Raw genomic sequence first — 12802 nt, forward strand, 5'->3', positions numbered from 1 at the left:
AAAACCGTAAAACATTTATCCACAAAGATATATGCACCCCAATGTTCACAGCAGCATTATTCACGGTGGCCAGGACATGGAAGCAACTGAAGTGTCCTATGACAGATGATTGGCTAAAGAAGCTGTGGTACATATATACAATGGAGTATGACTCATAAGAAGATATGAAATACTGCCATTTGCAACAACATGGATGGACCTCAAGATAATCATACTGAGCGAAATAAGCAAGACAGAAGAAGTTGAAAATCACATGATATCAGTTATATATAGGATATAAACCTAAAAGCAACAATGAACAGGACAGGCAGACAGAGACTCATGGACATGGACAATGGACCAGTGGTTGCCAGAAGGGAAGGTGGAGCGGGGAGGGGGAAGAAATAAAAAAATAAAATGTTAAAAACATTTTAAAAAAAGAAAATCAATAAGAACAAAGCAGACAAAGAAAAATAAAGAAAGAAGACAATGGTCCTGCTTCTTGCTGGCTAGAATGTGGTTGTGGTAATCAGCCATGTTGGGTCAAGAGCACAAGTGCAATGACCTTGGGATGGTGAGCAACAAGGTAGATTACACCCTGTTGCTTCTATATTAAGCCAGTATTTTTTTTGTTTCTGTGTTACAATAGCCAAGCTTATAGCCTAATACACAAGAAACTTATGTCAAGTAAATATTTACAGAGAATATGATCAAGAGTACAGATGATCAAAAAAGGCTGAAAATACCAAGTGTTGGCAAATATGTGGAGAAACTGGAATCCTCAGAAAATGGTGGGGATGTAAAATGGAACAGCCACAGTTTAGGAGTTTCTAAAAAGTTAAACATATCTTTACCATATGACCCAGCAATTCCACTCCTGGGTATCTATCCAGAAGAAATGAAAACATGTCCACATGAAGACTTACATGTGAATGTTTATAGCAGCATTGTTCATAATAGCTCAAAACTGGAAAATATTCAAATGACCATCAACTGGGGAATGGACAGGCTATGGTACATAAATAAAATGGAATGCTACTAAACAATAAAAATGAGGAAACTATTGATATGGCTACATCCACACAACAACATGGTTGAACCTCATAAAAACATTAAGAGGAAGAAGTAAAACATAAGACTATATTTGTATGATTATATTTATTTTAAATTTCTTAGAAAAGGAAAAACTTTAGATATAGGAAGCAGATCAAGGTGATAGCATGGAGTGACTACAACAAATAGGTACAAGGAATTTTGGGGGGTGATGGAAATGTTTTTTTCCTCCTCTTTAATGCCTCCCCCCTTTCTACTCCTGACCTATGGATGTTGCTGTTTCCTTGTAAGAACTGGATCTCTGAAGGCAGGGTGTTTCCTCCCACACTCTCGTGGCGTGCACCTGGGACCTGGCACACCAGGGGCCTGGCGCACCCAGGGTATGGTCTGTGGCTCCACCTGGTGCATGAACCCAGGACCTTCTTTGTGGAAAGCAGATGTGCTAACCACTACACTATGGAGCCACCTCTTGGAAATATTTTAAAACGGGATTGTGGTGATAATTGCAAAGTTTGTAAGTTTACTAAATATCATCAGACTACATACTTAAATTAGGTGCATTTTATGTCTTGGAAGTTGTACCTCGATAAAGCTGTTTTAAAAAATTAAGAGTATAGGTAAGCTGCTGGTACTGAGAATAAATCATCACCAGTTTTTAGTTATGGGCACCTCTATATTACTTTCTCATGAAACCTCTTTTGCATCAGAGAAGAACAAGATTAATTGTGATATATTGTGAATAAATTAAAAGTATGCTAGTATTTGAGGGATAATAGTTAAAATCTACCAGTGCAACATACAGCACATATTATGCTACCTACAGCTGTGGTAAGGAAAATTCCCTTGACTCACATGGAATGATATATATCTAGGTAACCCCATTCTTTGTTTTAGAATAGTTTGAGTCTTACAGTATGAAATCTTTATGGTGAGTATGATAGATAGTCTCCAAAAATGTGCTCCATGAACTGTGCCTCCCAGTGTAGCCCCTCCACCGGAATCTTGGCTGGCCCCATGATTTATTTTTGACTAATAGAATGCTTCAGAAATGATGGCAAGTCTAGGTCACACAGTGTTGCAGTTTATACTGTGGTTTCCTAGAGCATAAACACTGAGGGAAGGCAGCTACCATGCAGGCAGTCTAACTCCCCTCAGACTTCCATACGATGAGGAAGCTCAAGCTAACCACGTGGAGAAAGAGAGTGGGGGAGAGAGGAAGTAGTGAGGAAATGAAGGAGAAAGGAAGAGAGAGGGAGAGACACAAGAGATCACAGACGGAGCTGGTTAACCACAGATTTGTGTTTTAACACAGTACATTTTGGAGTGGTCTGTTACAGAGCAATAGATAACCCAAATGTGAACAAGGTAAGGAAAGACTAGGAATTATATTTTGATTTCTATGATTTAAGATATAGTAAATTTAGTAGCTAGACTGAGGAGCTTTAATAGTTATCTTAATTGCTAGCCACCTTTTTGGGAATCTTTGTGTAATACACAGATTTTTTCTTTTAAAAAAAATTTCAGAGACTGCAGACAGAGTGGCATTGTAACAAAGGTGTTTCAGGTGGACTGTGAACCACCAGATACAGTCTCTTCAGAAGACAGTGTTGAAAATGTTCTCAAAGATTCTTCAAAGCAGGCAAGTACTGAAATTATAATACATTCAGATGTCACTGTATTCTTGTGACAGGCTCCTTCTTTCTCAGAGGCTGCATCTTCCCTTTCATCACCATTCTACCCACAGTCAGGTTCTTGTAATTGAGGTCATTATCAACCATTGCAAAGTATCTTTACCAATTTCTCCCCTTTAGTTAGTCCTTCTTCCACCCTGCACTTTAGAAATTCCTATCCATCATTACTGCCCATGCTCCAGTGCCTTCGATGACTCCCCTTTACCCACTGAGGAGACAGAAATCTTCAGCTTGGCATCCCAAGTGATCAGTTTCCGTCCTTAGTCATCCTTTCTTGCTTTGTGACTCCCCTGTATATACTCAGCCAAACTAAACTGTGTTTTCTATGTTCTATCACTGCTCCCCTAGCACCCAGGCCTTCTCCTTTTATAAAATGCTTTGAATATGTGATTACTTTTCTCCTTGTCTATCTTCCCCTTGCACTAGTAAGCTCCAAAATGGCAAAGAGTATGTCTGCTATACTCAGTTCCTTGCACAGCGGCAGGTAGGAGAGGGCAGTGAGTGTATATTTGTTGAATAGATGCACCAGACTAGTAGAAGCCCTCGATTATGTTGAAATGTTCATCTCCAAATAGCTGGAAAGCCTCATGCCTTTGGAGAGCGAACTAGACCTATCTAAAAAGGACATTTGAAACTTCAGTCCCTGGATTTGTGGGTATCAGTGAGATAGATCTAAAGGCCAGAGGATGGGCCAACCCATTGTAAAGCAGTTAATGAAAAGGTCTCAGTCATGGAGGTCTTGTTGGGAGTTACAAGGGGAAGTTTTTGGGGAGTCCTTTCAACCCAACAATGGATCAGAAGCCAGACAGGAGGCTGTGGCACTAGAAAAGTGGGTACAGTTATTGTGTGGGGTTCAAGTATGATGAGGGCAGGCATCTACACTAGGCAGAGACAGCCTATATGTATCAGGCAGTACTCAGGCCTAATCAGGCTTAATAAGGGACCAAGTCCATGAAGAAGAAAGTCCAGAGAGAAGAGCATTTAAGGACTATGTGGGCAGGTAGTGTACATAAGTTTTATCTTGGTCTGACTCCACTCCGTCTTCGCTCGCTGGATCTGGTGGTCCCTCTGTTACTACTCAGACTTGCATGATGGCAGCATCCTGCCTACATGTTGTGCTACCTGCCTCTTGTTTTGGCTGCTTGAGCTGGTGGGGCCTACCAACCAGACATGCTGCCAAACAAGAAGCCTCAACACAAAGCCATGTGTTTCCAGAGTAAGGTGAGATAGAGGTCACTTTGTAGAAACTACTGTCAGTCCTTTCAAGTACATGCTATGTCACTGCCTCTATCACGTAGCTTTTAATGTTCACATTCTAAGTGGGCATAATCAAGTGATTGACCTGTAATCTCTTTATTTCTAGGAAGTAAAAAATGGATTTGTTGGATCAAAACTAAGGAAGAAATCTAAAAATGCTGAAAATAAACTGGATTGGAATATTAACCTTAGAAAGTTTCGAGGTATGACATGAGAGAATGAAGATATGATTTAGTATTCTAAACCCCCAGACAAGTTCACTGCTTATTTTTTTGTCTACAGAGGGATAGAAATAAGAAATACTGGAACAGGAGAGTAACTTATAATTTGAGTTTTAGTCCTAACTTAGCTAATACCTTAGCTTAAGACCACCCAATTAAGCAGTCCAACAAAGTCAGGTTTTATCAACTCATAGCAACAAGGGAGACCACACACCCGTGGACTCATGTTGCCTGTCACCATACAAAGGAAAAGACACAGTTACAGGGTTGAGAGGAAAGGTGGAGTTCGGGTGAAATGTAAATGAAAGGAGAGTTTTGATAGGCTTTAAGCATAACAGGGCTGTGTGTGAAGTGGTCACCATCAGGTATGGACGGGGAAGGAACCAGGGTTCTGTTTCCTTAGAAACTACAAAAGTAAATGTGACGTCCAGAAACCCTTCTCTAAAGCTCTGCACCAGGGTTGGAAGTTGAGTCTGCTTCTCTGTATCAAAGTGACTTAAGTCCTCAGGCAAGAGTCAGATGTTTTGTTCTTAACTGATTTGATTTCAAACAGGAAAGTTTCTGAAAATCTGATTTTAGAGAAAAAGGTTTCTAAGCAAGTAAGAATAGTCACTCAAAGGGGAGAGGTGGATACTGTTATGACATTTTACTGCTGCAGTGTGTCATAGGGAGAAATAATATTTCCTGATGACCTTGCAGTTTGATTTATCTATTTTCCCCAGCCTGATGTGAAATGCTGTGGAATGTAACAGGGTAGATTTTAATTTTCTGTCCAGGCTAATTTTTTTCTTTCTCAGTGCTAATTCATCTGAGTGGGAGCTTCTGTATATAATTGCTACATTAAAGAAAGAATATGATGACAGTGGTCCCTTATTAAAAGGTTTGCAGCTATTAAAAAGTATTTATATGATTACATATATAATTACAGATGTTCACAGAACAATGTTTTTGATGTAATTGTAGACCTCAAGGTAGGTGAAAGATCCAAACCTAAAACACTGAAAGATCTTCGCTTCTCAGAGAGTCCCCTGGAAATTCCAGCTTACTGTGAAGAATCAGGTTCTAGACCACCCACCCACCAGTCCCAGGTAACTTCAAAGGAAAATCTTTAGAGTACAAAAAATACCTACTGTATTTTTAATGTTTCCCATAAAATACTTTAATGCAGTGTCTCCCAGCTGCATTATGAAATATGGCACTTATTTCACTATGTGCCAGGCACTGTTTCAGAGCTGGAAATACCGAGTTGGACAAGGAATTTCCCTGTACTCATGGAGCTTACATTTTATTGGGGTTGGGGGTAGACAGATAATCAATATATAAATAATCAGACAAAAATTTTAAATCATCCTAAGTGTCATGAAACAGATAAAACTGGGTAATGGAATAGAGCAGTGATTCTCAAAGTGTAGACTCTACAGACCAATAGCATCAACATCACATGGGAGCTCATTAGAAATACAAATCTTCAGGCTTACCCCAGACTTACTGAATTAGGAACTCTGGAGGAGGGCCCAGTAATCGGTTTAAATTAGTCCCTTTTTTTGATACACACCCAAGTTTGAGAACCCCTGGGATAAACAATGAAGGAAGAACAGTGTTCTGATTCAGGGTGATAAGAGAGGGCTTCCTTGAAAAGGTGGCATTTGAATTGATCCTTTAAGGTGAACAAAAGCCAGCCCTGCAAAGCTCTTGGCAGCAGTAACAACAGATACAGCAAAGTTAGGGATTTCAAGGAGGTTAGTGTGGCTGGAACGTGGTGTGCAAGTAGGAGATGAGGTGGGGGAAGTAGGCTGGGGCCAGAGCATGAAGAGCCATGGCTCTCAAACTTGGCTGCACATTAGAATCATGGAGGGACTTGGAATCAGTTCTAGAAACCCAATGTCAGAAATTCTGATTTAATTGGTCTGGTGTGGGGTTTGGGCATTATTTTATTCATTTATTTTAATTCACCTATAAGTAATTCTAATGGGCAGGCATGGTTGAGAATCACAGATGCTATGGGTGAATCTTATTGTAAGGAGTTTGAATTTTCTTCTAATTGTAAAGGGAATATGATCTCATATACTTTTAAAAATTTTCTCTTTGGCCACAGTATGGACATTAGGCTATAGAGGAATAAGAGAATATCATTTAGGAGGTTTTTGTTCCTAGTAGAAAATGACAGTGGCTTGTACCAAGGTTGTACAAGTGGTAATTATAGGAGGCAGTGGGAATCTAGACATGTTTTGGAAATAGAGCCAACAAGTTGGTCTGAGGGATCACATGGATGGATGAGGGAAAGGGAAGAGTTAAGGATGACTCTCAGAATTCTGGCCTGAGCATCTGGAAGTGATGGTACCATTAATTGAGATGGGGAAGATGAGGGAGGAACAGGTGTTCAAGGGCTCATTAGACGTTCAAGTGAGGTGTTAAATAGACTGTTGGTCATGCAAGTTCAAACCCAAGGGAGAGGTCAGGGCAGGTGATATATATGTTTAGAAATATTCAGTATATAGATGGTATTTAAAGCTTGGGTCTGAATGAGATCCCTTGTCAAGGGTGTACAGAAAATAAAGAGAAGATGGCACAAGACAAAATTCTTGACTTAGAGATTGAGCAGAGGAGGAAGAGCCTGTGAGGTAAGAAGAAAGCACCCCACCCCCACCAAAAAAAATGTGGTGTCATAGAAGCCAGGAGAGGAAAGGGTTTCAGAAGAAGGCAGTGGTCATCTATGTCAATGTTACTGGAATTCAAATTAGACAAGGACAGGGACTTGCTCATTTGATTTGACAAGATAGAGGTGATTATGACCCAAATAAAACTATATCAATACATTCTTACTATATAACATATGAAAAATGCCCTTATACTAGTTGCCTACTACTATTACTATCATAGCAATTTGATTTTTCTTTTTCTTTTTTTATTATTAAGTTAGCAATTTGATTTTTCAATGTTTATAAAATCCAATTTAGGATTTTGGCATCTAAGGGCAACCCAGAAGCCCTTTTATCTTCCTCCAGTCTGAGCCCCAGGTAGAGCATACATGGAGTCACATTTTCTATCCAACCACAACTGCTTCTTGTGTACCCATAATTCCAAGGCTACTCACACTTATCAAGTATAAAGGTCAAAATCATGGTTCCCAAACTTGGTTGCACATCAGAACCATCTGGGAGGAATTTAAACACACACACACACACACACACACACACACACACACACACACACACACGTATATATATATATTCCTAGCTACCCCAAGTACAATCCTCCTGCAGTCCTCCTAGATAATCTGATCCCATAAGCCTGGATGGAGTCTATGGATGACTTTGATGATCAGCCTAGTCTGAGACTCGCTGGCCTTGAAGACCAACCCTCCTTATCCCTATATCAGGCCTTTTTCTTCACTTCCAATCTCTAATGCTGTGGTGTAACGCAGCCTGACATCCTGGGTTCTTACATTTGCCACCCACTGTATCTTCTGGAGGGCCACAAAGCTCAGGCCAGAGGGCTGCAGACCTAAAAAAACCTTCCTGTAAACACCACTAAACAAAAAGACAACCATTCCTACAATAGAATATTGCCCTTCCCAGTTTTCTGGAGTAAATGATTACCTGGTTACCAGGCAGACTAATGAGCACACGCAATTTCTGTGAGCAATGCTTGCTGGTGTCGCCCAAATAAGAATACTGCTTCTGAGGTTTAAAAAGTATCATTTTGAAGAATGAATGGTATATGACTAAACACAGTCATAACAATTTTCAAAAAAGCAGTCTCACATGACCTTAATTAATATATCTAGAAATAATTATTTTTTCTGTTAGGGATATTTGGGTGACCTTACATACCTAGTTATTTAAGAATTGTTGTTTCCAAGGAAAAGATAGAGTAAACCAATATGTAAAGATTTCAAGACTCAGAATCCAAAAACCTGGGAACATGGGGACAAGTTGGGGGAATTTGACTGGAGTTTAGAGGGTCAAAGAGGCCAGAAAAGGACCACAAAACTTTATCTTCCACTATTTTTTTTCCATATTGTTAAGAGATTCTTCTCAAGATTCCAGCCCAATCCCATTGGAAGCATACTTCAGCAAACATCAGAATTAATGATGCTGATAGGTGTTACAACATCTTGATAACCATCAGGGAGACAAGATGTCTCTGAGCTAAGCATCTGGTCTGGGGGCACCAGCAAGGGCCAGGCAGCAGAGTAAATGCGAGAGACAGCCTGGGTGGAAGGTAAATGACAGTGTCACCTGGCTTTAGTGTTGGGGCATAAGATTTGGGGGTTCTCTGGCCAGGTGGAATGCCCCTGCCAGCTAAAGGGGTAATCTCTACTCAGCTCCAGCCAACCTTTGACAAGAGGGCCTGCAGGCTCAGTGTTGCCACATCTGAGGAATTTACAGCAGAAGCCAGAAACCTGCATCTTTATGTGTTATAACCTGATTTTAAAATTTAGCAGTCACTTCAAAATTTGTATATCTGGGCCAAATAAAACTCAGTGGCAGGCCAATTTTGGCCAGTAGGCCACCACTTTACGACTTCTGGTCTAGGCCATGTTGGATCTGACACAAAAGCAACTAAAAAACTTTGACTGATCCCCACTGCCTGCAGCGTAGTCTGGAGTCTTAAGCCCACCCCACGGGCATTGTTTAGACAGGAAGGCTACTGGGGTCAGATAGGCCTGAGTACATGAGATTGTACTCATACTGTTGATGTGACCTCAAGCATGTGACTTAGACTTTCTGAGCCTCAGCCTCTTCATCTCAAAAATGGGAAATGTAAGTATCTGTTGATATGATACACTAAGATGGACTCAATATTATTTCTCTGGTATTTGTACCAAAATATATGACTGAATCCAATCGCAAGGAAACATGAAACAAAACCAAATCAAGGAGATTCTACAAATTAACTGACCTGTTACTCTTCAAAATTTCGACATCATGAAAGATAAAGACAGACTGAGGACCTATTCCAGATTAAAAGAGACATGACAACTAAATGCAAAGTGTGATACTAGACTGAATCCTAGACCAAGAAAAAAATATAGCTGTGACATCATTGGCACAATTAATAAAATCTGAATAAAGATCTATGGGTTAAATAATAGTATTATATCACTATTGACATTTCTGGTTTTGATAATTGCACTGTTGTGTAAGAGGACATCATTGTTTGTAGGAAATGCATGCTGAATTATTTAGAGATGGCATCATAATTGCAGGTTATTCTCCATGATTCAGTGAGAGACAGAGAATGAAAACACTTGGGGCAAAATGGTAACGTGAACAATTGGTCAGACCTATTATACAAGAGTTATTTGTACAACCCTTGCAATTTTTCTGTAAATTTGAAATTATCAAAAGAAAATGTTTTGAAAATTACCTACCTCATAAGGTCATTGTGAAAGGTCAAGGGGATAATGGCTACACAATGTCAGGCATATTTTATTACTAGCAGACTCTTCAGTGTTAGCTTTTCTCCTTCACGTTCTTTCTTCAACCTTTCTGTCTCATTCTTTTACCATTTGGACCAATAGACCACATCAAACCACCTCAGTCCCAGAATAGGCCATGGACTATAATATTTATTTTTGACCCTTCTTTGTATCAAACACAGTGCCTGGTACAAAGTGGATGCTCAAATAAAAATATGTCAAAATGAGTTAAATGTGTATAATAGGAGACAGTTGCTGCATTTGTTCTTTTAGGTGGGTCCTTTTGAGTTTCTTAGGGATATAATTTTTGAGAAAAATGGATGCTAACTTAGGTTTTTAAATTCTAAAATCTGGTTTGTCTGCTGGTTAATTCAGATATTGTTTCTTGTAAACTCGTGTATTTAATAAAATACACATATCTGATTATAGATTGCACTTAATTTTTTACTGTTGGGTACTAAGGTAAACATTACTTATGACATCCCCCAGCTCCCATCATGGTTTTTAAAGGATGAATGCTGGATATAAGACAAACATTAAAATGACTTGTTAATGAAATTTTATTGTATGACAGCTTTTACCAGGATTCTCTTATATTCTTAATTTTAGTTCCCTAGCTTTGCACACATAGCTGGCCAGAAGAATTTGACAAGCACAGAGATTATGAGAATTCAAAGAGAGACAGACTTTCTCAAGTAAGTATCTCATTCTCTTCATTATTTCTTAAATCCTCCTAAGACACATTGTGGTCAAAAAGCATTTAACGATGGGATATAATAATGGTGTTTGCCCACTACAAACTTTTTTAATTAAGTTTTTACAGATTTTAAAGAAATAATTGGCATATAATAAACTATACTTATTTAATGAGTTAAACTGACATATGTATATAACCTTGAAACTATGATCACAGTCAAGAAAATGAGCAAATCTATCATTTCCCAAAGTTTCCGACATTGTACCCTTTTGAAATTCTTCACTTGTATACCTCCTTATCCCAAGGCAACTATTGATCAGCTTCTTGTCACTATAGCTTAGTTTGAATTTGATTCCATATGTAAATGGAATGATTTAGGATATACTCTTTTTTTTTGCCAGGCATCTTTCACTTAGCCTAATTATTTTGAGATTTGCTCATGTTCTTGCATGTATCAAACATTTATTTCTTTTTATTGCTGAATAGCATTCCATTGTATGAATATATCACAATTTGTCTATCCAGTTACCTATTGATGGACATCAGGGTTGTTTCCAGTTTTTGGCTGATACAGATAAAGCTGCTGTGAACATTTGTACACAAGTCATCCTGTACACAGATACTTTCATTTCACTGAGGTAAATACCTAGCAGTGGAATGACAGGGTCATTGTTTAACTTAAAAAAAAAAAAACTGTCACCTAGATGTTATTATGCTGAGTGAAATAAGTCAAAGATAAACACCATATGATTTCACTTATATGTGGAATCTAAGGAACAAAAAGAACAAACTAATCAAAAACAGACTCAAAATATAGAGGACCATCTGGTGACGGATGGAGGATAGGGGAAGGGGATTAGGGGGCTGGGAAAATGGAGTGAAGGGTTAAAGAAGTACAAATTCGTAGTTGATAGATGGTCACAGGGGTGGGGAGCACAGCATAGGGAATGTAGTTAGCATTAAAATATTGGCTAGGAAGAGAGCCAGAGGAGAGAAAGAGCAATTGGGGGATCGTTTTATAAACTATATAAATGTCTAACCAATGTACTATATACTTGAAACTAGTAAAAAAAAAAAACCTGTCAAACTGTTTTTTAAAAGAGTGTACCATTTTACATTCCCACCAGCAATGTATGAGAGTTACAGTTCCTCTACATCCTAACTGACACTTTTATTTTTTGTTTTTGTCCATTCTAGTAGGATGGTTTTAATTTGCATTTTTCTAGTGGCTAATGTTTTTGAACATCTTTTAATGTGCTTATTTGCTGTTCATACATCTTCTATGGGAAAGTGCCTGTTCAAAATTTTTATCCTTTTTAAAAATTGGATTTTGTATCTTCTCATTATAGAATTATACGTGTTTTATTTTATTAGATATATGCCTTGCAAACATGTTCTCCCAGTCCTTGGCTTTTTATTTTCTTATGAAATTTTTTTTTCTAAAGAGCTAAAGTATTTACTTTTGATGAGATCTAATGTATTTATTTTTCTTTTATATTTCCTACTTATTTTGACATATTTAAAAAATCTTTCCTAAACCTAAGACATATCCCATTCACTAAGATTTTCTTCTATGTTTTCTTCTCAAAGTTTTATCCCTTACATTTCGGTCTACGATCCATATTTGGTTGATTTCATATGTGGTGTGAGGTAAGGGTTCAGGTTCATGTTTTTGCATAAGAATATCCGTTTAATCCAGAAAAGATGATCCTTTCCCCATTGATTACATTTGGAATATTTAAAAGCAATTGATGATATTTGTATGTGAATCTGTTTCTGGACTCTATAATCTGGTCCATTGATGATTGTCTATATTTATTTACTACCACATTGCCTTGATTACTATATAGCTTTATAATAGATCTCAAAACCAAGTATTGTAAATTCTCCAGCTTTGTTCTTAACTTACAACTGTTATGGCTCTTTTAGGTCCTTTCCCTTTTCAAATAAATTTTAAAATTGGCTTGTCAACATCTATAAAATGTCTGCTAGAATTTTGATTTGGGTTGCATTAAACTTATATATTTAAGGAAAATTGACATAACAATTTTGAATCTTTAGAGTCTAGGAAAATGGTATATCTCATCATTATTTAGTTCTTCCTTAATGTCTTTCAGCAGTGTGTAGTTTTCAGTGCACAGGCTTTACATACCTTATGTCAAATCTATCCCTAAGTATTTCACATTTTTTGATGCTATTATAAATGGTACTGCTTTTAAAATTTAAATTTATGATTATTTATTGCTAGAATATAAAATACAATTGATTTTTGAGCTATGACAATATATCCTGGAATCTTACAAAATCCACTATTCTTTCAGCTCTTTTGATAGACAGTTGTTTTACTCCATTTCCTATATAGAGCCCTTTTTTTTTTTCTTGACCTATTATATTGGCTAGAACCTCCAGTAAATTTGTAATAGACATGGTAAGAGCAGACCTCCTTGCCTTATTCCTGTTCTGAAGGAGGAAGTATTCT

General features: G+C 37.9%; 1 protein-coding gene across 1 annotated transcript in view; it reads left to right on the top strand.

The window, feature by feature from the left end:
- Positions 1–12802, top strand: part of DZANK1 (double zinc ribbon and ankyrin repeat domains 1) — a 77868-nt gene that overhangs the window by 13155 nt on the left and 51911 nt on the right. The window contains exons 4-7 of the mRNA XM_015597022.2: positions 2557–2671; positions 4087–4183; positions 5165–5289; positions 10236–10321. Of these exons, the coding sequence (XP_015452508.2) occupies positions 2557–2671; positions 4087–4183; positions 5165–5289; positions 10236–10321 (423 nt within the window). The remainder of the gene's footprint in view (positions 1–2556; positions 2672–4086; positions 4184–5164; positions 5290–10235; positions 10322–12802) is intronic.

This window comes from Pteropus alecto, unplaced genomic scaffold (assembly GCF_000325575.1).
Source record: "Pteropus alecto unplaced genomic scaffold, ASM32557v1 scaffold45, whole genome shotgun sequence".
NCBI lineage: Eukaryota > Metazoa > Chordata > Mammalia > Chiroptera > Pteropodidae > Pteropus > Pteropus alecto.